The sequence below is a fragment of the Rissa tridactyla genome, chromosome 2, assembly GCF_028500815.1.
Source record: "Rissa tridactyla isolate bRisTri1 chromosome 2, bRisTri1.patW.cur.20221130, whole genome shotgun sequence".
Lineage (NCBI taxonomy): Eukaryota > Metazoa > Chordata > Aves > Charadriiformes > Laridae > Rissa > Rissa tridactyla.
Window position 1 is genome coordinate 146,177,106 of NC_071467.1, and position 26,040 is coordinate 146,203,145.

The 26,040-nt window shown below is 37.5% G+C and overlaps 1 protein-coding gene across 1 annotated transcript; it reads left to right on the forward strand.

Moving 5' to 3' along the window:
• Positions 1–21: 21 nt before the first annotated feature.
• ARL5B (ADP ribosylation factor like GTPase 5B) lies at positions 22–17,223 on the forward strand. Its single transcript, XM_054193201.1, has 6 exons — positions 22–222; positions 7,219–7,279; positions 8,537–8,684; positions 11,596–11,679; positions 13,386–13,537; positions 15,603–17,223. Exons 1-6 carry the CDS (start codon positions 177–179, stop codon positions 15,649–15,651), a joined length of 540 nt encoding a protein of 179 aa, XP_054049176.1. The 5' UTR covers positions 22–176; the 3' UTR covers positions 15,652–17,223.
• The last annotated feature ends 8,817 nt before the right edge of the window (positions 17,224–26,040 follow it).

Consider the following 26,040-nt stretch of genomic DNA (forward strand, 5'->3'; position numbering starts at 1 on the left):
GGCCGTTGGCCGGGGGCGGGGCGGTGCCGTGTGCCCGCCCCCCGCCGCCCCCCGCACGGCCGCTGCCCCGGCGCCGCTGCGGGCTGCGACCGCCCGAAGGGAGCCAAGGGAGCCGCCGCCGCCGCCTGGCTGAGCCCTGGGTGTCCTGGGGGCTCGGCGGGAAGCCGAGGCCAGGCATGGGCCTGATCTTCGCCAAGCTGTGGAGTCTCTTCGGTAACCAAGGTGGGCGCGGGGGCTCGGTCCGGCGGCGGGGGAGCGGGGCCAAGCGGAGCCCGCGGGGCTGAGGGGGCCGCGGGCAGCCGTCGGAGGTTGGGGGCCGGTTCTGGCCGCCTGGCTTCCCCTGAGGAGGCGCCCAGGCAAAAGTTGGATTTTTCTTTGTGCAGCAGTTTGAGCGCTGGTTCCGCGGCGCCTCATGCTCGGGGTCGCTTTGTTTCTGTGACTGCGGTGGTCCCTCCTCTCCCCCGTCCTCCCTGGCCGCTCTGAACACCTCGGTTATCCCGGGCAGCCCGCCCTTCCAGCCTTGTGCTCCCGACATCGCATAGTGGCGAATGCCGCCGTCTCTCAGACGTGTTTTTTCACCGCTGTAGCGGCTCAAGCTTTGATGGGCGATGTTTGCTGTTTCTTTTTGCAGACCCTCCGTTTTTAAGTCGGGGTCTGCTATTAAAATCGTGCTGCTTTTATCGTTAGTCTCAAGAAAAAAAAAAGACCACCAAACTTGCGTTGGGGGCGTTTGAGGTAAAGATCTGTTTGTGTTTTGGCAAAGATTCTGGTTAAATACAGTTAGTGACCCAAGAAAATCACTTCTCGAGCCAAGAATGAAAAGGTCATAAGGGGATAGCTTTCCGTTCTCCCTTGCCTAGTGCGCCCGGCCCCGCAAGAAAGGCTCATGCTCTGATCCAGAGTTCAGAACTTGTGACTGCCACTACCTTTAGCCCAGACAGTTATCATAAAAATCGAAAATTATGTTTTGTCTGTTAACTTATTTTAATTAATCTTGTTTACCTCGCCTTCTTTGGTTAGAAAATAAAGTAGTTGAGTATCATTTCTGTTGGTTTTCCTTGAGGCCCTGAGTTTGGAGCAGGCAAACTGATCGTTCTCTCATCAAGTTTCCAAATGCATGCTTCATTTCTGCTTTAAAGTTACTAAAAATGTAGTTAAGCTTTTTTGTGCAACACTCTATTGCCAATACAGTTTTGCAAGTTTTTGGGGGCATGTACAAGTGGTGTCCCTTTAATAGTCTTGTTACTATCAGTGCACGTAACCCATTCTAATTCTGTAAATACCAGAGCAATGTCTCAGTGTGTGCACATATTAACACCTATGTATCAAGCCACCTTTTATTGGGATGGGAGTGGGAGGGAGATCCAGACCATTTATCTTTCCCCACCATACGCTGTCCCACCACATCGTTCCTGAAGTCTTCTAACAGAGTCTTCTGAATTTGTTGTTTTTGTTGATTTGAAGATTCTTATTTGTCTGAACTGGAAAATCCATTTGGTAAGATTCAGGGTTCCCCCTATTCTCCAGAAAACTATTTAGTGCTGTCTCGGTTTTCATTAAATACTGCAATCTGCGACTCATTTCTTTCAATGAAGGACTCCAGAAGAGATGTCCATAAGCAGAGAACTGGTCAGGAGATAACTTCTGGTGGTTTTTAGTGTTGGTCTGTATGGTACCATATGATGTCAATATTTATTTTGTTTGGTGTTGTTTTGTTTTGGGTTTGGGGTTTTTTTTTTGTTTTGTTAGTACCTTACAACATTAGATTAGGTTGATTCCATTTAATTAGTGACAAACACATCTTTGTTACTGTACGTTAATTCCTGGAAGGGAAGTTATTCATCATACATTTATAATGTTAATGAAAATTAGTATCACAGTGAAGATAAATGAGACAATACCATGAAATAGTTACCATTTGGCTTTTATCCCAATGAGAGGCTTCTGGGGTGTGTTCTGATCTTGCTTTGTTGCTGGGGTTCTTTTTGGTTTGGTTGTTTGGGGTTTTTTTGCCCCCTCTTCTTGTGGTGACCGTAGAGAAGGAAGTGAGTTTCTTTTCCCAGCCAAAACTGAAATTCCACCCTAGAAATTCTCTTCAAACATAAATTCCCATCTAATGGGAACTTATTCTTTAATTGCATTACTGTTTTCCTCTAAATAATATTATTATTAATAATAAAGGGTAGTAATTATTGTCATTGCTTTTGTTTGCTCTTCTAGTTATATCAAATCTAGATAATTTCTTGGAGAATTCATAGGCTGTCCCATGAAAGTGCTTATTGAGCAGACTAGCACAGTAGCTTACATAATGATTTTGATTATCCAGAGGGAATATTCCAAAGGTGCAAATAAACCGCCATGTGTGTGGAGCATATTATCAGTTCATCATGGCTAGTGTGGGTTGTGCTGATAGTCTGAAGCACTTGATACTGGCAAAAAGAAAGGTTAAACAAAGCAAAGATTTAGAAAGTGCCATCTGTCTTCCATCAAGTAGAGCATGGGGGAGGAGGTGTGCCTAAGTGCTAGAAGATACAGAACAGGAAATCATTGGCATTTCACTTGAGTATTAATTACGCATTGCGGTTTTGCTTTACCTAAATGTGAATAATAGCTGAGCGGAAAATGCCAAATCTGAAAGGTATTTGATCAATAATGTCTGGACAATGTTAAAGAAATGTCTGCTGGTGAGCTAATACCATTAACTCACAGAAAGAAGATATGTTGGTAGCTTTCTGAAAAATGTACATCTTAAGATAACTAACATATTAAAATAAGCCCCATGCATTTTTGTGCCTCAGGGTTCAGTACAGTTAGAGTAAATGTGCAATGTACAGAAAATTGAGTTTATTCCGAGTGACTTCTGCCTGGCAGGAAAATCTTGTACTGAAGGTACCTTAGATCCTACTAAAGCACTGAATGTAATTTTTTTAATTTGCACATCATCTTTACTACTTTGCAATTTGATTTTCTCTCTTACCATCCTTTCCAATGGTAAGGATGAGGTACTGGAAGGAAGATCAAGAGGCTTGACCTAATCTGTTGCTAAAGACATTCAGCGATAAGTGTCTGTTGACTAATGTTATCTATGGACCTCTTCCAGCAGCATATCTTACTATTTGTATTCAAACTTTTCAGCCCTGTGTCTTGGGTAGCATGTGTGAGTTCTTATCAGGGAGCTGAATCTGTTGTTCTGTTTCAACTCGCTGTACATGCGGCAGAAATTGTTCCAGTTGGTTCAGCCCATTTTGATTATGGTGAGCCCATTTTGGCAAACCCAGACTGCCTTGTGGTAGAGTATGTAACAGTTAAAAGTGCTATGTGGCTTTGACCTGTGATGGGAACTTTTAGAAGGGGAAAGCCTTTAGCTCTTTTTCCTGCTCCCCTGGCAGAATGCACTTGCTTTTCCATTGCAGTGCACCATCTACTCTCCAAATCTGGCATGTGGGATTATGGAACAAGAAAAGCTGCAGTGCAGGGCAGTTTGAGGAAACTGCGTGATACCTGTGTTGATCTGTGAGTCAATGACTAATGAAAGAGAGGAAGACTAACAGTCTCTGCCCTGAGCACAGTCCATCAGGGAATATCTATTTAATTGTGTAGATATGTTTGGAAGGGCTCATTTCCAGTTTGAGTTTGGCAGTAGTCTTTAAACAGTTGCTGTTTTTGTTTGGTGGTGGACAAAACTGTTTGACGGCCTTATTTAATCTTCTTGTTTTCTGATCTGCATGCCTTTTCAGTGCAGAGGTTAAAGCCTGAAAGAGGGAGGGCAACGAGCATTTCTGTGTCTTTCAGCTCTCAATATATATTGTCTGTTAATCAAGTAGTAATTGAACGATGCAAACTGAAATAGAGATACTTTACTTATAAGAGAAACAATTGGCTTAAAAATAGACTTTTGTCTTTTTTCTATGTGACTTACTGATGGCTTCCCGATTCTTCTAGCTTATTTTTGAAATTGACAAAAAATCGTTACCTGAGTATTGTTTTCATTGCAGGCATTTGAAGGCTAGTTATAAAGTGTCATAAGTTCAGATTGAATTTATACTTATTTTGAAAATAACGTTTTAAAGTATATTTAAAAACATCAGTCTTCAAAAATGACCTGCTTAAGCTGTGATTCAGTGCTCAAAAGACAGTCTTCTAAGCAACGTGTAATATGAAAAAATGTTAACACATATGTATGTATGTTAACACATAGCTGAATAAAACTTGCTTGATTTACCATTCCGTCAATACTGTCAAGATTGCTTTTACTGGAACTATAAGGAAAAGACAAAAGTGAATGTCAGCAACCTAATAAAGGCAACTCTGACAGTTGTCAATACCTTGTTTCTTTGTGTGTTGTGTTGCTGATAGAGTTGTTTAAGAAGTTCTTAAATCTGTTTTTTAATTTTTTTTTGAATGATAGTCATTTAAAGTCTTCCAGGTTACTCTGAACAAATGCTATAGGTGTTAAAAAGACTACTGTAAGAAAAATAATGGTAAACTCTAAGTCAAGGTGCTTGAACTTCTGTAACTCCACAGTTTACTTTACTTGGTCTTGCTGCCAGTTCCCGGACTGTACAGTCAAGTTAGCAGAGACCATTATCTGGAAAACCAAATGGATTTTGGTTCCGGTGACGGCTAAACACTACTGACAGTTTCTCTACTTTCTTGTAATCAATCTGGATATACCAGGTGTATTTAAGCAGTTCTTTTGTGTTGTAAAGAAGACTCTAAGGTAGCTTTTAGTGTGCAGAATGAATCCTTGTATTGAAATCACTTTGAACTTTAGTAAAATGCTATCCCTCCTGCCTTCGCTTTGGCAAACTTCTGTCTGCATTCTGTCTTCAGCCTTGAAGCCTCCAAGATTGTTGTTCTTCGGAACTAGATGTGGGTTTTGTTTTACACAGCCTGAAAAGTATTGATGCCCTTTCCAGTATTCATTTCTTCTTTCAAATATGTTGGAAGAGCCTTCCTCATCATTAAAGTATTTAGATTTTTTTATTATTACTTTTAGTTTTAATTTTGGCAAATTAGAAAGAGGAAGGGGCAGATTTGTCAGAAGTGAATCTTCGCTTTTGGGTCCTTTTACCACAGAGAAATATAGATGAGTAAGTGAAGAAAAGAGCATATTGTGTCTTCCTTCTAACATCTGCATCATCATCTTCACAGTCCCATTATTTTGTGATACTAGACTGCTAGAGTTTTTTTTAACAATAGTATTTTTTTAATTATTATTTTTTTTAAAACAGTCTTCCAGGAATGGTTGATAAAACAGAATTCTTTGGATTCTTTTAAACAGTAGTCTAATACTGTCTTTTTTTTCCTCTGCATATACCTAGTTTTTCTACTTATTTTTTTACCCACTTTCTACCTGATTTTTAAAGACTCTGCCCTTCTGCGCTGGCATCTCTGTTATGCATTTTCTTCTTCTTTTGCCAAGAACATGGTGGTCTGGGAAGATATTAATGAATACAACCCAAACTGAGTTTGAATACCAGCCAGTGAAAGGGAGAAACTTGGTTTAGTGTGTAAGTACAGAACACAAATATAAGCATAAATCACTACCTATGGTTTACTTCGCTATTGCATAGCAAAAATTCTAAAAGTCCCAAGCAAGAGATTGTTTTATTAAAATCACTTTCAGAATGCAAAGACCTAGGTGGTTATATATCTAAATAGATTTAAAAAAACCCAAACAAACCCAAAACACTAGTTCTTCCTTAGACCACCCACTTGCAGGCTAAAACACACCAATTTTATATTTATGGTGGATCTTCTGACCTTTTAGTAATTTGTTACATCTTGTATATTGAATGTGGTATTTTAGAGGAAATCTTTAAGTTGTGAACCATGTTTTGCTTTGGAGTAAGTGCCCTAGAATTTTAAATATTGCCCCTTCAAAAGTGAGCCTATTCACAGACTTTTAATGCAGGTTTTACTTCTAGCATCCATTTGTAAATTCTCTGCTCTCAAGTGATTTGCTGCTTTGTCAGTGAGCAGATATGTATCTTCTAATTTCACATGTGTATCAAAAGAACGACCATTCTAATTGTCTGTGCTGCCCTATGTGAAATTTTAAGAAGGATTAACTACAGAGAAGCCTATAAGTCCGGGAGGTAGTGGTGGTGTTTTTGTTTGGGTTTGTTTTTGTTTCCCCTGTGCCTGGAAAAATAACATTGCAGCATTTGGAAGATCACTGTTCTATAAGCTGGAGTAGTGTGTCCAGTTCCAGGCTCCTCAGTACAAGAGAGATATGGACGTACTGGAGAGAGTCCAGAGGTGGGCCGCAAGGATGATTAAGGGACTGCAGCATCTCACATACGAGGGAAGGGCTGAAAGAGCTGGGACTGTTTAGCATTGAGAAGAAAAGGCTCATACGGGATCTTGTTCATGTATCTAAATACCTGAAGGGAGGGTGCAAAGAGGACAAAACCAGGCTCATCTCACTTGTGAGATCAGAGGCCCAGTGACAGGACCAGAGGCAGTGGGAACAAACAGAAACACAGGAGGTTCCCTCCCAACATCAGTAAACACTTTTTCACTGTGAGGGTGGCTGAGCATTGGCACAGGCTTCCCAGGTAGGTTTTGGAATTTCCATCCTTGCAGATACTCAAAAGCCTTCTGGACATGGTCCTGGGCAACTGGCTTTTGGTGGCCCTGGTTGAGCAAGGGGGTTGGACCAGATGACCTCCAGAAGTGTCTTTCAACCTCGACCATTCTGTTGTTCCATGACTTTTCAGTTCAGAAATTGCAATGTTGGAATTTGTGATCTATTCAGAATACAGCTTCCTCTTAGTTTTTACTGTGCTAATGATGTTGGTCCCTTAACAAGTGGTTATTATTGATCCTTGAATGTTAGGCTAATATTTTGTGCAGTCTTAGGATGTTTGGTGTTTTTCTTAAGATGATACACTGCTATGAGTTGGATTTTTGATTGTATTTTTCTCTGTAAAGCTAGATTATTTTTTTTAGTGAAGTAATCATATTAGTAACTGGTCCTACTTGAAGACTTTCAGTACTGACTTCTCCCAAAATTGTAGTCTCAAGAGCCTATGAAGCTTTGTGGATTTTTATTATATTTTTTTCCTGTCTTGAAGTCATCAGTAGTCTGTGCAAGCTGTTGAAATAAGACAAGCAAGCAGTTGCTTCCTTCAGTAAGGAAAAGCGATTAACCAGAATTCTAATTAGTGCTGTTTCCACTAATTTATTCTTGTCTTTTTTGTGTATATGCAGAGCACAAAGTAATCATAGTGGGACTTGATAATGCTGGAAAGACTACTATACTTTACCAATTGTAAGTATATGAACTACTTTGCTTTTCTGTTTACATTTTAGTATTTGTCACTGTTTAATCATTGAAAATTCAGCTTTGCAATCTGGCGGAATCTCTAGGGTTCTAGATCACAGTTTGTACATTAATGATATTAGTTGTTCTAAACAGAGTAAATATTTAAAGGATAAGTGAAGGAACTACAGTGTTTTAAAATTGAACTGTAAATTGAATAAAAAAACTGTATGCACAAGCACAGTGAACTGCAAATTTTTGCCATCAAAGCCTATCTTAAGCATAGAAATAATCCTGTCGCCAAGAACTGCAGAGAAGAAAGTGATTTCTAAATTAATAGAAATTCTATCCACTCTGCAAAAATCCATAAATGTTTCCAAATGTTTCTCGATTTCAGTGTCTAAAATTTGTGATGGAGAATTCCTCAAGATAGTATTTCATCTTGCCTAGGTACTACCTTAAGCATTTTCAATAGCATCATTGCATCCAAATCTTGTCAGCATTACAAGAATATCTATGATAAATTCAAGAATATTGGCAGGAACATAATTACTATTGTAATCATGGAAAAGGAGGAGGGCGTAGCCAAATGACTATGCATATAGTTGGATAGGAAGGCAGCAGAGGTTATTTTCCAAAACAACCCTTTTCCTAAGCACTTTTAACAAAGCCTAAAGGTAGAACTGAGAAATTTTCAGCTATGTTAACAAACAGTCCTTAGGAGTTTGTTTTAATATTGAGCTACTAACTTGAGTGCTCTGAAAAAATTATATTCTGATTTATATTTTGCACAGTTTAGTGTTCCTCTTATTTTAGATCTTTAGAATAGCAGCTTCTACTTTGAAACAGGTGCATTTTAAGTATCTGTTAAAGAGTGTCCTTTAAAAAGAGAAGTCTCTTAAAATGCAGATGCTTATCCATTTGTTATAAGCCTTTTGTGTGCTTATTTTTTGTTGCTGTTGTCTTTTAGCATGTTTACAGTCTCTGCTACAAAAGCACATCAGCCACAGTTTTTAGTCCAAACTGAGATTTAACTAATCTTTTTACTAAAGAACTGTTCTTAAATATTTGCTTTATTTCTATAAAAATTCAGATGTATAGCTTTTTGAAATATGCCTAGTTTTTTAATCGTTTTTTAATCTTTTTTTTTTTTTATCAGAGTTACATGTATTTACTTTTTGTGCAATAAATTCGTTGTAACTGAGCTCTGACAAGCCCTGTGGATTTTACTGTCTGGTCTTTATGATGTTATATTGTTTCCTTTAGCTTAATGAATGAAGTGGTTCATACTTCTCCAACCATAGGAAGCAATGTAGAAGAAATAGTGGTGAAAAACACTCATTTCTTAATGTGGGATATTGGAGGACAAGAGTCATTACGGTCATCGTGGAATACCTATTATTCAAACACAGAGGTATGAGAAGCTGTTTTGAAATCTTCAAATTCAATAAGTCTGTTTGAAATTGTATTTATTTATTTATTAGGAATATTGATAGATTTTTTATATAGATTGCAGCTGTTTGTTTTTAAATTGTTTTGAACAAGAGTAAACCCAAAAAGTGTAAGGTGTCTCTGGTATGCAGCCAATTTTCTGGTAATATTTGAAGTATGACTTTACAGTAATGTTGTTTGATCTGTGGTATGAACTATGAGGTTAAACTTTTTTCCTAGGCAATTAAATGGTATCAAAATACACTTCAGATCAAGTGGGGTTTTTGCATGTTTTTTCAAGTAGATTAAATACAAAATTTTGCAATGTTCTTGGCAAAATCAGTGAGGGTTTGCAGTGAGTGGGTAACCTAACTTCCATATATCTAGTCTGAAATGTTTTTGATAACTATGATAATTTGATAATTAAGGATGAGGGATGAAACTTTCTCTAGGCAGCTGTATTTAAAAAGCTCATCAGCTTGTGGCTTTTATCCAAAGGATAAAGGAAAGCCTAGCTGTGGAGGACTCATGAGGTAACTGGTAAAGCTGCCGTTGCTGGAAAGGTTGGAGTAGAACTCAGCAACAAGCTGTCTTTTGTGGGTTTCTTTTCTTTGCCAGTCTTTTTGATGCCAAAAGGTTGTCAACACAACGTGCACATAAAATCCTCTGTAACCTACATGGATGTAAAAGATTTTAGATTTCATTTCTTACCATTTCTACTAAAAGTAGAGATCTCATAGATATTACTCATTACATAAGCATTCCTGTAAAATGAGGTTTTCTGCCCTATGTCCCCCTTTGAGAGAGAAGAGATTAGAATGATCCATCCCAGATGTTCAGAAACTTTTTATCTACTGGAAGCCTGGTGATAACACCTTAACTTACATCTCTGGTATTTTAAAGTAATTTTTAATTTTATCTAGAAAAGTATGGCTACAGCTAAGACACATACACATGAGGGCGAAGAGAGTTTTGCCAGCATTATCTGGTACAATAATGATAAGTTCTTGACGTTTGTCCATTGAGAATCTTTGATTTTGGAATCTGGCGAGATACACGTTAGTTCTTTTTTTGATCCTTCTGCGATGTTCTTCAACATATTCTGGTTAGTAAGCGTGCTTTCTAGCACTTGGAAAGAACTTGTCTTTACTTAGAAGCTTTGTCTGCTGGAAATGGTTGAGAAAGAAACGGGGTCTGTTTAGTATGCTAATCCTTGCCTCCCCAATATGAATAATTCCTTTACTGTTCCTCCTCATCGGCTGGACATCTAAAAGTCACAGCAGCATTAAATGGACTTAGTTTTTCATACTTTGTGGTCATTTTCAATGGGTGATGAATCTCCTTAATTTTATAAAGGAAAGTGATTTGGACCATATGTTGGGTAATTATAGTGGTGACTTCTAATCCTCCTTTTTTGTTAGTATCTCCTTTCTCTCTTTGCTTACCTGTAAATTGAAGTAATCTAAACAAAATCTTTCGAGTAATGTAAAAATCCCACAAATAAGCTTTTTACTGCATAACTGTCCTAATTAGTTTCAACTTAATATGGCTAATTCTGCAATTGTGTTTTGAGAATCAAATCATATTTTTACAGAAAGGACCTTGAGGCAGACTTACAGACACAAGATCTGGGGGAAGCAGAAAGGGGAGGGAGCTCTCATGGTTAAGTTATCAGGGGTGGGGGCAAACAAAAAGAGTTATAGTAAAAGAGGAAAAGGATGGAAAATTATTCCCATCTGGGTAGAGAAATGATGGAGTGTCTCCTTGTTTTTCTCTCCAGTGCAGCACGTGTTCCCTGTAACTTTATTTTTTTTTTATAGTATCTGTATAATTTTCATCAGAATGTGCTTGATCTCCCTACTGGTTATTCCCACCGATGATGCTGTTAGCACTGCTTGGAGCACACTCTGGGCAGGGCAAGTGCTGAACACTGATCAGTTGTTCGGGTTTGTGTACGCGTACTATTATGTAATGCTTACAAACATTTACTTGAGTATTATCTGTGATATAATGCCATGTCTTTTTCCTCTGTAGCGTAAGGCTATAAAATAGAACATACAACATAAGGGGCAGAAAGAATCACAGAATCACATGAAAGAGTAATTTTCATTCCAGTGACAATTGCTTTCCATGGGAGACCTGATGTACCAGACCTGGCAGTGTCTCAGGATTCACAGGTGCATGGCCATGATAATAATGTGCCTGGCAGAAACAGTAAGGGTGAAGTCACTGCTACAGTCCTCTCCAAGTGCCTAGGTGGAAGGGTGTGGAAGTTGAAGGTGAGAGGCCAACCAGACAGGCCCTTTGCATTACAAAGGTTAAGGTGCAACAACATAATGCTGAGCTCTACAGGTATATAGCTTTCTGAGGTCTGATGTACTACTTTGAAATAACATATCTTAAGCCTTGTGAGCAAGATAATGCTGAATTGCTAAAAATATTTCTTTCAAAATAGGGAATTTCAGTTTTATAGTTTTAGTGGACGCTAATAGCTGCTTTCATTGATAACTGTGTAGCAAGTTTGTCACCCACGTTTTAAATGTAATCCACTATCTGTAGGTGCTTTTGGTACCTATGTCACTATTTTGCTTATGATGTAGGGCCTGAAAACTCACCAAGGAAATTTAACCATAGTACATGAAAGTAGCAGTGCTGAAATGTACAAGCACAATGATTTTCTTTATTATTATTTTTTTCTTAAGCTATAATCTTCATGTATGATTTCCAGGGCTCTAGCAAAAGACTAACGATAAACCGCTTGTTCTGTTTTCTAGTGTGCTCTGAAAGTCTATGTCTCTCTTATATAGGAAGAATTGTGGTAGTGGTCTCTTGAAACCTGCTTTCTGTAATTTATACTTTGTACTTACATAGCGTACTATGGTTTTTTCCCCTAGTTCATCATTCTTGTTGTTGACAGCATTGATAGAGAGCGACTTTCTATAACAAAAGAAGAACTTTATAGAATGCTGGCTCATGAGGTATGGGGGGAGTTGGGATAATAGTTTTCTTTTGTTAACAGTCAAATAACATTACATGCTTTGTATGTTCACTAAAATTATACTGTCAAAAAAAAATTCTGAGTCTAAATGTGTATGCATGTTGATCACATTTTAAAACCATATAAATTATAAATAAACAGGAAAATTATTATGAAGCACTTCTAATAGGGCTTGCTTGATTGTAATCAAATCACTCTTTACTTTGCAAATGTTGAACTTGCAAAATATCTTAAACTTCGTATTAATGTAACCAGCTATTGTTCTCCACCACTCTCTCTTCTTTCAGTTAAATGTTTAAAATTTCAAGAAACTTTTTAAAAAATTTTTATTTTTATTTTAGAAAGTGGGCAATTGAGTTTCTCTTCCTTGTTTGTTTTAATCCTGTTTCTTAAAATAAAGGAGCATATATAATACTATGGATAAATTAGCTTCAGTTCAATTTCCTTCATAATTATTTTGTTTGTAGTTTTATTATTATATGTTGTATTGAGGACTGTTCAACATTGGGTCAAGTCCCTCAAACATCCTAAAGTAATATCTACATTGGATTAGCTAAAGTACATTAAAACATTCTGTGATCACTCTAACGTTAAATTAGGCTTGTTTTAAATCTAGATATCTTCCTTCATTTTTGAAGGAAAAGGGTTTAGTACAATGTAAGTAATTCTGTTGAGTTCATTTTTTCTGAGAGATTCGCATTGTTTCAAGTGAGTGAGTTTTTACTTTACAGTTAATATTAATGTAGTTTGGGTCTGGTAGTAAGGAGCAAATACACCACCAAAAAAGGTGGAAAGATGACTTCTTGTGGTGAAGTTTTCCCACATAGTTTATTAGTTTCCAGTGTTATAAACTCTTATGAGGTTGTGATCTACCATCTCTTGAAAACTGTTTTTGGACTACTTGTAGGAGTGAATTTTCAACTTCAGAGCATAACAATTTATTTGTTTTTTTTCTCTTGATGGAGAAATAGTCTCAAAACTTAATATACATTGAAATGTGTTGAACACTTTTAATTACAGCTGTCAGCGTCCTGAGTATTTGTTTACCCTTCTGCACTCCTAAAACCATACATCCCAGTTCTTGTCTCATTGCTGTGTGGAATCCTAATTTCCATACAGAAACAAAGCAACTTTTTATTAGTTTCTGTTTACTAAAGCTGTTGCAGCATTATTAGAGCTTCCTTTTAGGAACAACAGGATACAACTTAGAAGAGTTTAGATAGCTTTCTTAAATTGTTCCTGTTTTAATCACTACAGAACTGGTTTAATGAAATTGCAAGTAATTTCAAGGGAATGATATCTAGCGGGTTTTTCAGTTTGAATAGTATCTAATGTAGATTTTGGAATGTTTATCCAATAATAATTTGCTGGCTGGATGGTTTGGAGCTTTATGAAATGTATTTTAACAAGACTTTCATTAGTTAACATATGAAATCATGGTCAACACCAAAAGAATAGTCATATAATACATTATAATTTGATTCTCTGTGGTGGAGAACACTTCAGAATAAATTGGTTTCTTCAGTCTTTAGGTAATTAATTTTTAATGCAGTAAGTCTGTTTAAACTGCATGCTGCTGTGTAATTGTAGATTAGCTTGAATACAGTTCTTTTAAGAAATTCAGTTAACGCAGTAGCCTTTTAGTTCTTTATAATAACTATTATGAATAATCTAAATTACTTCTAGGATTTACGGAAGGCTGCAGTTCTCATCTTTGCAAACAAGCAGGACATGAAAGGTTGCATGACAGCTGCTGAGATATCTGCATACCTCACCCTCAGCTCCATAAAGGATCACCCGTGGCATATTCAGTCCTGTTGTGCTTTGACAGGAGAAGGGTAAATGCTTACTGCTTAGGATAGTAATAGATGGTAAAAGAGTTTTAGAAGCCTATTGACGCTAATGTGGATTTACTGAAAGAACAAAGTTTCTCAGCTTTGCAGTCAGAGGAACATTTTGAATTTTCCTTTTCTTTATTGAACCTGGTGGGGTTTTTTCATAGCTCAAACTCCACATTTGTATGAAAGTCTTTCAGCTTATTGTTTAAAAAAAAACCCCAACCAACCAAAACCCCAACAACACAAAAAAGTCCCCCAAGACCACCACCCCCTGGAAATATGTAGCTGTTGGCTCTGTGCGCTATCCTGTCATTCTGTGTTTCTTTGTGTAGTTAAAGAAATAAGCTACTGTCTTCTTCCTTTACGTTCTCATCTACCATAAGCTTCTAAGGTGAGGGTGGTTTTGGGTTTTGTTGGGGTCTTTCTGTTTGTTTTGGTGTGGGTTTTTTTTGTTTTGTTTTTTGAAGCATTCAAACATAGTTTTGTTGTGAAGGTACATAGATCTGGCATAAAACAAAGTTGTTACCAATATTAAGCCTTTCTTCATATCCAGCTGACGTAGCTAATTTTGAAATTTGTATACCTTTTGCCAGCAATTACTAAAATGGAAAGCTGAGCTTTCCTTAGATCCTTTGTCTGTAAAGGTCAAAAAGCATTTGTGGATGCCTGTAACATGTTGGATAGTGTCTTGTTTACATGCTTTGAAGTTTGCTAATTTTTCATCGTGGTTCTTAAAGCAGTCTTCTAATCTGTAGTAGTTAGAGGGTTTTTTTTCAGCTGTGTTGTACAACCTTTACAATAACATGGTCTTGTGACATCAAAAATAGTGAATCCAACAGAGTATTTGGGAAGGGAGGGCATCTTCCTCACTTCTAGAATGAAATATTTTCTAATGTAATGGGAATGTCTTGTAGAGTGATTGGTAGCGTTCACTTCCTTAGGGTGAGATGTCAGTGAGAACAAATTGATTTTTTGGCTGAATCTTTGGGTTGTATTGTTTCTATTCTGAGTTAACTCTGCTTTCCTCCTACCAATTTTGCCAGTCACTTTTGAGTAGTCAGTTTATGTACAAACTTAACTCTTCAAACAAGTTGGCATTTGGAGGAAGGTAGAAATTCACAATGATGAACTTTGGTTTAGAAACATTGGCCATCCTAGGCAGCTTCTTTCTTATTAAAAAAAAAACAAAAGATGAATTATTAGAATACTTCAAACTGTGACAGTAGTGAGACCAAATCATAAAAAAATTCCCAGAGTTAGATCATTGAGCTGAATCTTCCTTGTGAATATCTGACAGAAGTCTAGGGAGATTCCCTCTTTGAGAGTGAAGCTAGCCTTCTTGGATAGCTCTGGCATGATTTAAAAGCTTAAAGATGGCATAAACTACGTAATTAGATCCATAGAAAATCAAAGGAAAGCCTGTCTTCTGAAATGGAATACTTTTAAATGGAGATGCAAATTGAGTGACTAAGCAGATTAGATCATAGAATCATAGAATCATTTAGGTTGGAAAAGACCCTTGGGATCATCGAGTCCAACCATCAACTCCACTCTACAAAGTGGATACCGTGCAATCTTTTCGTTGAATATAAACATTTTTAATTTTGTATGGGATTTTGTAATTCTTGATACACACTGCCTTTCCATGAACCAATTCAGTCTGGGTAACCTGTCCTTTCTCTTTTAGTGCTGGTATGTAAAGGTCTAGCTTTCAAGTAAGCAGTCTTTCATGGGAAACCTGTAGAAAAAGGAGAACTTATTTGGTTCCATATACTTATGAGTAAGAATGTTACGAAGAGTGTGTTTTAGATTTACAAGGAAAAAAAATTGAAGGAGTGCCAAGCTTCAATAAAATAGCATGCTTGACGATCTTCTTGTGGTTAAACCCTAAGTAGAGTTAGTTTAAAACACTATTTACTCTATTCAAATTTAAATCCCAATTCCAGCTGATTATTTTTTTTAATTTATTTTAAGTAGATTTTTTTTGAACATAAAAAACAGGTAGAAAATACTTTTAAAATGTTAGAATAGAGCTAGTACCAATATAACATCTCTTATTTTTCAGATTATGCCAAGGCTTGGAGTGGATGACCTCCCGCATTGGAGTGAGATAGCTTCCCCCCCAACCTCCCCCCAAAAGAAGAGACTTCTATTTATCCTGTGAACATGTACATTTTTCTGTACTTCTGGCTGCTGAGGCAGTGACCATGTTTAATTTATATCAGCCAACCCCTAAGCTGTACTTGAATCAAGCGCAGTTGAACTGAAACACAAAGTATTTTCTTAACTTTTTTTAATACACTAATCTTCAACTGGATGAACGTATGTGAATCTGTTTTTAAGCATTGAAATTCCTCTGAATATGTCTTCTAACTTTTTCAATGATAGCTTTTTAAAATCTGTTTTGTCATTGTCAATATTTCATACTTCCTCTTTCTAAATAGTTTATATAACTTACTAACATAAATGAACGCAGTTTGTTTAATAGTAAAAAATTAGTGACTAGCTTGACTTTACTCTGGCATAGCTTTAGCCTCTAAGGATAACCATATCTCCAGCTGCGCTTCCTGGAACATCAGTAGAGTTCTAGCCAGTATGTGAGTTAATAGTTATGAATGCAAACTTTGAAATGCTGAACGAGTTAGTTATTGTTAATATCGTGGTGGCTTTTAACCTGGTATATAGTTGAACTTCTGCCTTAAAGCAAATGTATTTCATTCTCAGTTTCTCTGGTAAGTAGTTCTAGGACATGATTCTTTTACTTGAAAATACATCTCTGTACAGTGGATAAAAAATTTGTTATTAAGTGCTGGTTTAGTCATTTAGAACTTGAATACCTTTTTAAAAATAAACCTCTTGATAATCAAATTTGGAATCTTGGCAGCCAGTGTTATGTGTAGACTTGCTGTAATCCGTTAAAATTTTAAATACTGTATACATGAGCCTTCCTCACCTTTTAGTGAGAGTGCTGTTTTCTAAATGAATGCAAAATCGAAAGGGAAGTCAGTTTTATAAACAGAATAAAATCATGGTGCTTTATCTGTAGACTTCAGACTGAAGCTAATCTTGACATTTATTTACCCACTATCAAATATGTTTTCAGATTCTGTTGCAGAGAAAATATTTTGCCTTAATTTTTGGTTTTAGTCTTATTTGCAGGAGCAAAGAACTTTTGATGCTCTTCAAGTTAGATTAATTCATCTGAAATTTAGGAACTGAAAGTTGAAAAAGTAAATAGCTTCCATTTGAAAAGCAGGTGGTGAAAGATTGGACCTAGTAACTTTTAATTCAGTTTGAAGGGAATGAAGTTAGATCTGTAAGGAGAATCCAAAGCTATGGATGAAGTTGAGAATATTAGGCACCAAAAAAAAGCCAACCACCAAACATCCCAAAAAAAAATGAGGGGGAAACAAAAAAAGAAAACAAAACCAATAGCGGACACCCAATTCCTAGTTGAAATCACAGTATCAGTCAGGTTTCTAACCTATATAAATGCTTGGCAGACTTTCCAAAAGCGCCGTTCTGCACTTTTGCATGCCTAAAAAACACGTGGAGTCTGGTTACTAAAACCATTATGCTAATTGACTGTAAGCCTTTAATGACAAAATGTTTTTGTTAAATCTTGTTTTGAGAATTCAAGCACACTGAGTTTTCTTTAATAAAGTTTTAAGTTTTGTAAATTTCAATTGGCTTCCATTTTTATTTGAACAAGGCTTAATGAAATTTTTTAAAGTATCAGCAAATATGTTGTCATAAGTTTTAAAAAGAAGACTTTGAATACATGTGGAAACAGTGATTGGTTGAATGAAGTTGTCTCTTAATGGTGGTTAGCAAAAGTTACGTTTAGGAGAAAGACCATGTTGAGTGTCAAGTTAAAATGCTTAGAAAATAATTTAAATCGGTGAAAAGTAGCGCTTAAAGAGAAAAGAGCGATGCAAGGCAAGGTTAAGATCTGATACTATAGCTTCTTGCTCCGATGTTCATGCTAACAACCCAATTTGCGAAAATAAGATTTGTTTTGTTCTTAGGGAAAAAAAATGATACTGTGAATGTCTTTTCTTGGTTAGGGACTTAATAATTTCAGTTTGTAATTTAGATTTATTTTCAGGTTTATTTTGATGTAATTCAGAATGTAGTCCTGAATATTTCTAAAAAGCCCTATCTGCATGATTTTGTATTTAACACTTGCCAGGTGTTAAAGGAGAAGCCGCTGCCCGAGCATTCACACACCACTGAAGGAGTCACACACAGACCACCTGAGTCTTAAACTGCTTGGACCAGGGTCCCTTCGCAGCGGGTGGCCCCGGTGAGCCAACGGGTGGCCCTTCCAACCCCTGGCACACACACACACGCTCCCTCCTTCCTCAGGCTCTACCCTAGGTTTCCCACAGGTTTCTCGGGTGTCAGATTTTATGAAAGTAATTAATTTAATGGAAAGGTACAGCAGCAGGGTCAGCCTGGGCTGGGTGCCTGTAAAAAGAGAGGCACCTCGAACAAAGAAATCCTTGGGCAATTATACCCTTGTGATTTCTACACCTGCCCCTCATGCGCTCTCCATGCATCTTTTAGACCAATGGTCGTTTTTGGTCTGGGGTCCTCTAACACCTTATTAGATTCTCTCTCTGTGTCCAGGCAGGCAGGCTGTTGACTGCTCTTGTTGATTTGCAGTGTCTGCTGAGGGTTGGAGCCTCCTTATCTTCTGGTTTACGCTTCTTGTGCACCTGTGCTTGCTGGCAGAACATGGGGAACTGAAAAATCCCAGACTTGGGGAAAACACTACCAAAACATCAGTGTGTAACCAACGTTTTCCTTAGACTAAAAGACTAAACATAGCACTGTACCAGCTGCTAGGAAAATTACTAAGTAAATGAACCGTATTGCAGCCTAAAGGCTTCAGCAAATCTAGCTACTCATGCTAAGTAAAGCTAAGCAAACAGCATAAATCAAACCATATTATAACCCTAAGTAATTTATTCTAATTAAAGCTTACTTATTTAAGCTAAACAATTGATGTCTCTCAACACCAGGTAAAAACAGTTGTAAATCTATAGTTTGATTAATAAATGCAATCTCACCTGAGGTAATACGTCTAACTTTGATTAGGAGGAAATGGTCAGATTGTAGACCTTAGAATATCAGAATAACGAATGTTTTCTTCTAATGCCTTAAAATTTACGACCTTTGAGTACCTTTACACAAGGAAACATTCTTGATAATAGCTATGATTTTGATCACCTTACTACTTCATTTTCTACAACAGTTTTCCGTTTATAATATTAGTTTGTTCACAGCACTGGTGCTGTGGTTTGTTGTTTATCTTTTTTTTTTTAAAAGGCTTGGTGTGGAATTTTGGGGTGATTTTTCAAATTACCTTCAGAGCCTGTTAAACCAAAAGTGGTTTGATTAAAATAAATTTTACAATGGGCTGCTTTAGAACACTGCATTATTTCTGTTAATCTGTATGTCGTAAATATGTTGCAGGTAGCTTTGCCCTTTGATAATATTCTGCATTTAATATACTGTTCACAAAGAACACTTAATCAGCTTCTCAGAGGAAATTACAAATGTAAGGAAACATTTAAAAACATTTTTCTCCTAAATAATCCATTTTACACAAAATATAGGATACTATAATAAAGTAATTGAGGTGCATGTTGTAGTCAAATTTATAAAATCAGACCCATTGTGTTAAAATAATATGTCATGTTATGAGAGAAGTAGTTCTGATCTCTTTAGTAGCCTCTATGAGCACGCACCTCTGAGCAATTTTTGTCATGCTTGGATGAGGTTGGCAGGATCCTCTTTTTGAAAGTAGACTTTGCAGACTTTTAAGCTCTTTTGCTTAACTGAATTTGCTTAGTTTATTTGAAATGGAATTAAGTTTTACAATAAGACTTTCCCTCTCCCCTTCCCTGTTGTGTTTGTCTGTAAGCTAACTGTTGTTATTAGGGAGATCCAGTAATAATTTTAATGTTTCCCTCCCTGTTAATAATTTAAAGACTGAATAAAGCCTTATTGCATAAATAAGTACTAGAAATATAAGCTGGCTAATTGAGTAGGGAGTGTACTGTCCTTCCTGTCTCTTTTGTCCAGCTAACTTTTATCTGCTTCAGTAATATATGGTAAGTGAAAACCGTTTACTAAGAAAAAAATGTATTTTGTGACCATAAAGAGTTGCTTTTCCTTTTGTACCTTTTAGTACGTTAAATGTGTCATTTGTGGTTGAGAAGGAAACAGTTTTCTTTCCTTTCTTTACCCTGCAGTTCACAGTTACTGTAGCTTGCAAATATTCAAGTGTTCTCTATTACAATTTCATATATTGAATTTTTGAAAAGTTCATTTGCTCTTTGTAAATTGAATGCCCTTTGTAAAACATGCAATTTGAATTTTTTTCAGGTTCGAAAATAAAATTCTGCAATCACCATGTAAATATTGTAACAGACACCAAAATATGATTTTGGGGTAGGAAAAAAACTCTGATGAAAAATGACTTAAGTGTTCAGTTTTTGTGCTCTTCAAGAATTTTTTCTAAGAGGCAGTACTTTCATTTGTGTTCTGGGCTTTTTTTTTTGGTACAAAAAAAAGCTTTTGGACAAAACATGATTTGTGGACAAATATTTACAGACAGATCAATAATTTGTGTTGAGTTGTAAAAATGGGGGAGTGAGGGAAGTACAGGCAGTTGAATTCCTGGTTTTCTGTTCAATCCCAACACTATTTCATAAGGATAGGCTTTAAACAGTAGATGCTTTTTCAGTGTCCTTGCTTAGTTTAATTTTGACCTTCTTAATGTAACATGTTTCCTTTTTTCCCCAGCAATTCCAAAAGTCTTCCCAAAGAACAGAGGGTTTTGAAGGTGTTCTCAAAGCATAAGGGCCAGAGTAGTAAAATAAGTGTATGCCTGTATTTACATGCTGGTACCTCAACATGATGCATCTCTTGCATAGGAATACACTTCCTGAAACACTGTCTATAAAGTTGCCTTCCTGAAAGTATACTTTTTATCACTTTAAAAAAAAAAAAAAAAAACCAAAAAAACCAAACCCAGAAACCTCACATGCTTGTTGGCTGTAGGTTCTTAAGCTCATGGAAAGATAAGCATATGTTAAACGAAGAGAAAACTTTGTAGATAAAAGCCAATGAATTACAGAATTTTGGGTAGTTGAGAACTTCTGTAAGACTACACAGATATCACTGTAGATAGTCAAATCTGACATAAAATTGCTTCGTTTTCAGAACACTAAAGCTAAACATGGCAGCTTCTGTAGGCACAAAAGTTCTCCTTTTGGCTGAGTGTGACCAGTTCCTGGTACAAGGGCCCAGATTTCCTGAAGTTTAGCCAGGCAGGCTGTACTAACACTCGGGATCCATGTCACAGCTTCCTCCAGTGCCTGTGGACACTAGCAGTTTTCTAGTTTTGATCTTTGCCAGTTCTGTATCAAATTTAAGGCTCACTGCTCACTGTTTCCCTCTTGGATTTTTGTTCTGAAATGTGTGCTGTTATCCCGATCCTTCAGGAAACCTTCCCTTTTTTTTTTTTTTTTTTTTTTCCTGCGAGTGACAAATTGCATAAATACACTATCTTGAGAGAGAGATTTTTTTTTAATTATTTTTTTTCAGCAGCAGTGTTGGTCTAGTGTCAAACTTCTGTTTGTGCTGTGCAAGCGTATACTGTGCTCCAGTTCAAGAAACTGAAGTGTCGTATACAGGTTTATATTATACTGCTGCAAGTGGGTTGGCACATGGCTGCTTCTTCGTTTATTTTTTGGAATTTCTTGCCTAGTTGGTAAAGAGTTTCGGTATCCCCCAGCCAGTGAGTCTTTCCAGCTATTTAAACACAGTAATGGGAAGAGGACCTGGATATAGCTACTCAATATTATTTTTTTTATCAAAATTAATTAAAGAGTTGTTCTGCTGAACTTGGGTGTTGGTTTTTCTTTTGTTTGTTTGCGTTTGTTCTTTGGTGAAGGGCTCTGAAAGTAGTGTAACGTTGTCACTGTAAGTGTAGGGGGTAGGGAAAGGATTTAACCTTCAGTCCCTTCACTGGGGCAGAATCAGGGCCTGCGTCTTGTGCAACTGTAGGCAGTTCATGAAACATCTTGGTTGGACACCTGCTTCCTTTCATTCCAGGAGAATCTCCGACTTTGATCCTAAAGAGACTTTCACATGGTTTCAGCCATGGGAAGGATGGCTCTTTGTTTGTTTTGGTGAAGGGTGTTTGTTTTACTGGACTGTTCCCTTTCAAAGTAAGAGCAAAACAAATCCAAACAGAAGAGCAGGAAAAAACTTGTTTGGATTTTTGTGTGTGCATTTGACTATGCTTAACATTTAGCTGAGTTTGCTCTTGCCTTTTGTAGAGTCTGCTCTGTGAAAAAGCCCGGAAGGCAACAATGAAGAGAGCAAGTATGAAAAATGTGACCATGATGCCAACACTAACAATAAGAACTTCCACCTTGGACTGACCTTTAACTACTTCTGAAATTAGCTTAATGATCTTTTGACGTTGAATGTTTCTATATTTTGCTTCTTTGGGTAGAGAAAGGTACATGATGTCTACGCAGCATGTGTGCCTACCGCGCAGGCAGGAGAACGAGGTTCTGAGAAAGTTAGCACTTCATGTAAATGATGTATTAGAAAGCAAGTTCCGACATTGAGCTATGTTTTCATAATATCAGGTGTGATACAACGATGCTTTTTCTGACTTCCTCACTTCCTGGGACCACAGACATCTCAATCCTTTTTCTCTCTGTATTGGCTGTTGACCATTACGCACTGTTTATAGCAGCATAGATCTTGCTCTCTTGAGGTATCCAGGAAAATCAAAAGGCTTTTCATGTAGCTGAGTAGCTCAGAAGACATGGGTGTGCATCATAAAAGTGGGGTTTAAATTGTAGCCTCGGTATTTTTGCTGGGCATTTAACTGAAATTTACTCTAGAAAATTTTAGGATAATGCCAGAATTAAACTTTTACGCATACGGTCTCTAATAAAATAGTTGTGCTATTCTTCAGTTAGGTTTGTTTCTTGTTAGTTGTTCTACTCTTCAATTAAGTTGATTTTTGCTTTGCTGAGTAGATAAGCATTTCATATAGAATTTTTCCCGATGTGTAACTGTCAAGACAATCCTCCGTGCGCACACCAGTATGTGTCCCCTAGATGGCAGGAAAGGATCGCTTCAACAGTGCCAAACTGGCGTTAGCTCCGTGCTTTAGCATCGACATGAGGGATTTTAAAAACACCTTGGTAAAACGAAGTGGTTGTGTGTCACTAGCTAAATCGTGGGGACCACGCGTAGATACAATGGAGAAAGCACTGCTTCGTGGGGGAGGGGAAGCTTACGGTGAGTTCTGAATGAATTTGAAACTCAGTTCTGTAGCTTGAAAGCATTTTGTCTTCATCATTTATGGTTAGAATTACATTCTACACCTTTTATTGTTGCTCTGTCTGAGAATGCAGACAACAAAAAATTGGATACAATTCCTGACATATTTCATTTTTATAACCACATCTGTCTGCTGTCTGTGACATGCCTGTAATAAAAAAAAAAAAAGTGTAGTACTGTTTGACACAAAAGAACGCCAGCTTCTACTAAGGAGTATGTTATTGAGGATTTTGATGAAGACCGCAGCATTTGGGTAATCTTGGGTTGCATCTGAGGCTTGGTTGCTAATGTGAATTCTTGATAAGTGTTCATGATCATCTCCTTATGGCAGTGAAATTAGGATCTTCAGCTGCGCTTCTTGTAGAAAATGGAATTCTAGAATTAAAAAAAAAAAAAGTACCTTTTTAGCCAAAAGGACACTTTGGACACAGAAAGGACAAATATTTGGAAAATTTTTGTTGTAGTTATATTTTTAGAAAGACACCCGCTATACACGTGAATGTATTATTTCATTGTGTATGTGTAATGTCAGTATGCTCTCATGTGCTTGGCACCTTCCAAAATACTGTTGGGCAATATCGAAGGAATTTCAAGATGAATGGTATGCGGCAAGGCCGGAGACAAAGGTGGAGGGGGGTGCAGGGAAGCAACAGCAGTGATAGGATGCTGCTGCTCAATGACGAGCAGAGCTGCGCAGGAAGAAGGAAATATCCTCTCCTTACTCATCTATTTCTGCCATTGCTTCTCGCTTTGTATTTCCTCAGTTCATCCTTTTCAGATCCCTCCTTTCAATTCTCTGTTTGCACACCCATCTGAATTCAGGCTCGTTGGTTCTGTTTCATTCTCTTTGATTAAAACTTGGGAGTTTCTGCCAGGTGGAATGAGTCTGGAAGCAGGAAGCCTAGCACAAGGCAGTGGCAGTGCAACCAAAGACCTTGCAATTGAAGTGGTAGATTAGAATTAGTGCTCTGTTCACAGGTAGAAGTAATGTTAATTTCACAAGACAGCAAAATAGCTCTCCGCCTGTCCCTGCTAAATCTTTCCTTCATGACTTTGCAAAGCCCAGTGTCATCATATTTAATCATGGAACAGTATTCAATCCTCAGCCGGGCAGCACATGGACAGAATTTAAAATGATTTTCTGTAAAATACTTTGACATATGCACGAGAGGAAAAAACAAACTTCTATAAATGCAGATGGGAAGCTGTAATTCTCTCTTTGTATTTCATGGTCTCATATTTTGTGTATTTCCCTTTATGCAATTATTTAAAAACTGTTTACATTATGGCTATTGACAAGAGTATTGCCTAATAATTAGCACTTCCTTTTTATGTCCACAGTGAAAGTTACTGCTGGCCAGTCTTCACTACAGGTGGCAATGACATGTATAGTCTCAAAGAGCTCATCCTCCATACTGAAAAAGAAAAGAACTGGTGAACTGTGCGCGGCACCTGGGGAGGGAGTGAAGTCTGTGAGACCATAATTTCTTTCAGCTCTTCTCTAAGGGATACTCTTTGATGAAGTGATGAGCAAGAACTTCTTGAAACTCATTTGCTATCTGTTTCTGCAGCGCATCTTTCACAGATAATTGCCGAAGTAACTTCTATGTCCAAGTTGTACTAAAGAGTTTACTGGATAAAACTTCAGACATCTATTGGGGTGGGGGGGATCAGTCATGGCCTAGCTCAGCCGTGCTCTGATTCTGTAGGGTGAGATCCCATTCTGTTCCCAAAGCTGCTCGGATAGGTGTACTAGAGCAGGATTGTGTCAAAACCACACACACTTCAAGATCTGAACATGCTTTCTAAGAAAGCTGACCTGTAGATCTCCATACCCTGATGGCGTAGGTATACCCTTTCTGTGGCTGGATTGTCGAGCCCTCAGGAGCTGTCTCCAGAGCCCTGTGCAGTGGCTTCTGTGCTGTACAGTGCCACGTGGTGCACTCACTGCATCCACAAAGAATGAGGTGGAGCTGCCTCCAGAGTTGACTTTGGGCTCACTGCACTGTTCTCCATAAGTGGCCACGGTTACCAGTGAAGACACTGGAAGCTGAAATGAAAAGGTGCAAAGATAAAATGTAGTGAAAGTATTGGTTAAAATTTTCAGATTTCACTGACATTTTGGAATTAAATGAACACGAAGGCGCTGTTGGTCAGAAAAAGGTCTACTGAGTTCTTTCAAAGAATCTCAGAAAAACTATTTCAAAAATAACACTGCTAAAACTGGTAGTTACTGAAGAAAGTCTTTGCAGCTTGCTAACACTGGTCAAAATCTTCTATGACAGTTTTCAGAAAAATATGACCGTGTTCTTTATAAAACAAAACTGGTTTCTAGCCTCTTAGTTTTCAAGGTGGCGCTTTTTAAGAAATGTTTTCACTGAGTCATTTGAGTGCTTATCATTTCTCCATCAGCTTTAACCGAGGCTCAGGTTGGACGGGGCTCTGAGCAACCTGATCTAGTTGAAGATGCCCCTGCTCATTGCAGGAGGGGTTGGACTAGATGGCCTTTAAAGGTCCCTTCCAACCCAAACCATTCTATGATTCTCTCACATACCTGTGCAGGTTGTATTCCATTCTGTAGACATCAGAACTAGAGCAGAAAGTTCACTAGTCTGACCAGAGACAAAAAGGAAGTTGCTGTCAGATATTAGGCTCAGAGATTTGCTATTCTAATCCCATGTTGAGAAAAAGGGGGTTTCGTCAAGCCTTAACCTGATCCTCAAATTTCAGCATTGGGAAAAACTGAACGTATTTTTTAAAAATGGCATAACTAGAAATTTGGTATAGATTTCAGCTGAGTACACTGCAATTAGATAGAGACCAAAGAAGCCAATTGAAATAAGAATGTTCACATTTGTAGGAAACATGAATAACTGACTTTTTAAAGATTTTATATGTCTAACCTGTGAAGGAAATTGATGCAGATACATATTCTAGTATGTCCAGTGAATATTGAGCAAAATAAGTATTGATCCTACGAAGACTCAAATGCTGTTCTTAGACCTACTTATCCCATCCAACAGTTGCTGTTGGACTTAGCACCTTATGAAGATGAATGCAGGCTCTTAAAATATTTTCCCTTTGCTCTTTTATCAGTAAGTTGCAAGACAGGAGGTACTTAA

Coding starts and splice junctions, on each gene's coding strand:
- ARL5B (XM_054193201.1), top strand. CDS start 177: ATGGGCCTGATCTTCGCCAAGCTGTGGAGTCTCTTCGGTAACCAAG. Junction 7,280..8,536: donor ACTACTATACTTTACCAATT/GTAAGTATATGA, acceptor TGTTTCCTTTAG/CTTAATGAATGAAGTGGTTC. Junction 13,538..15,602: donor TGTGCTTTGACAGGAGAAGG/GTAAATGCTTAC, acceptor CTTATTTTTCAG/ATTATGCCAAGGCTTGGAGT.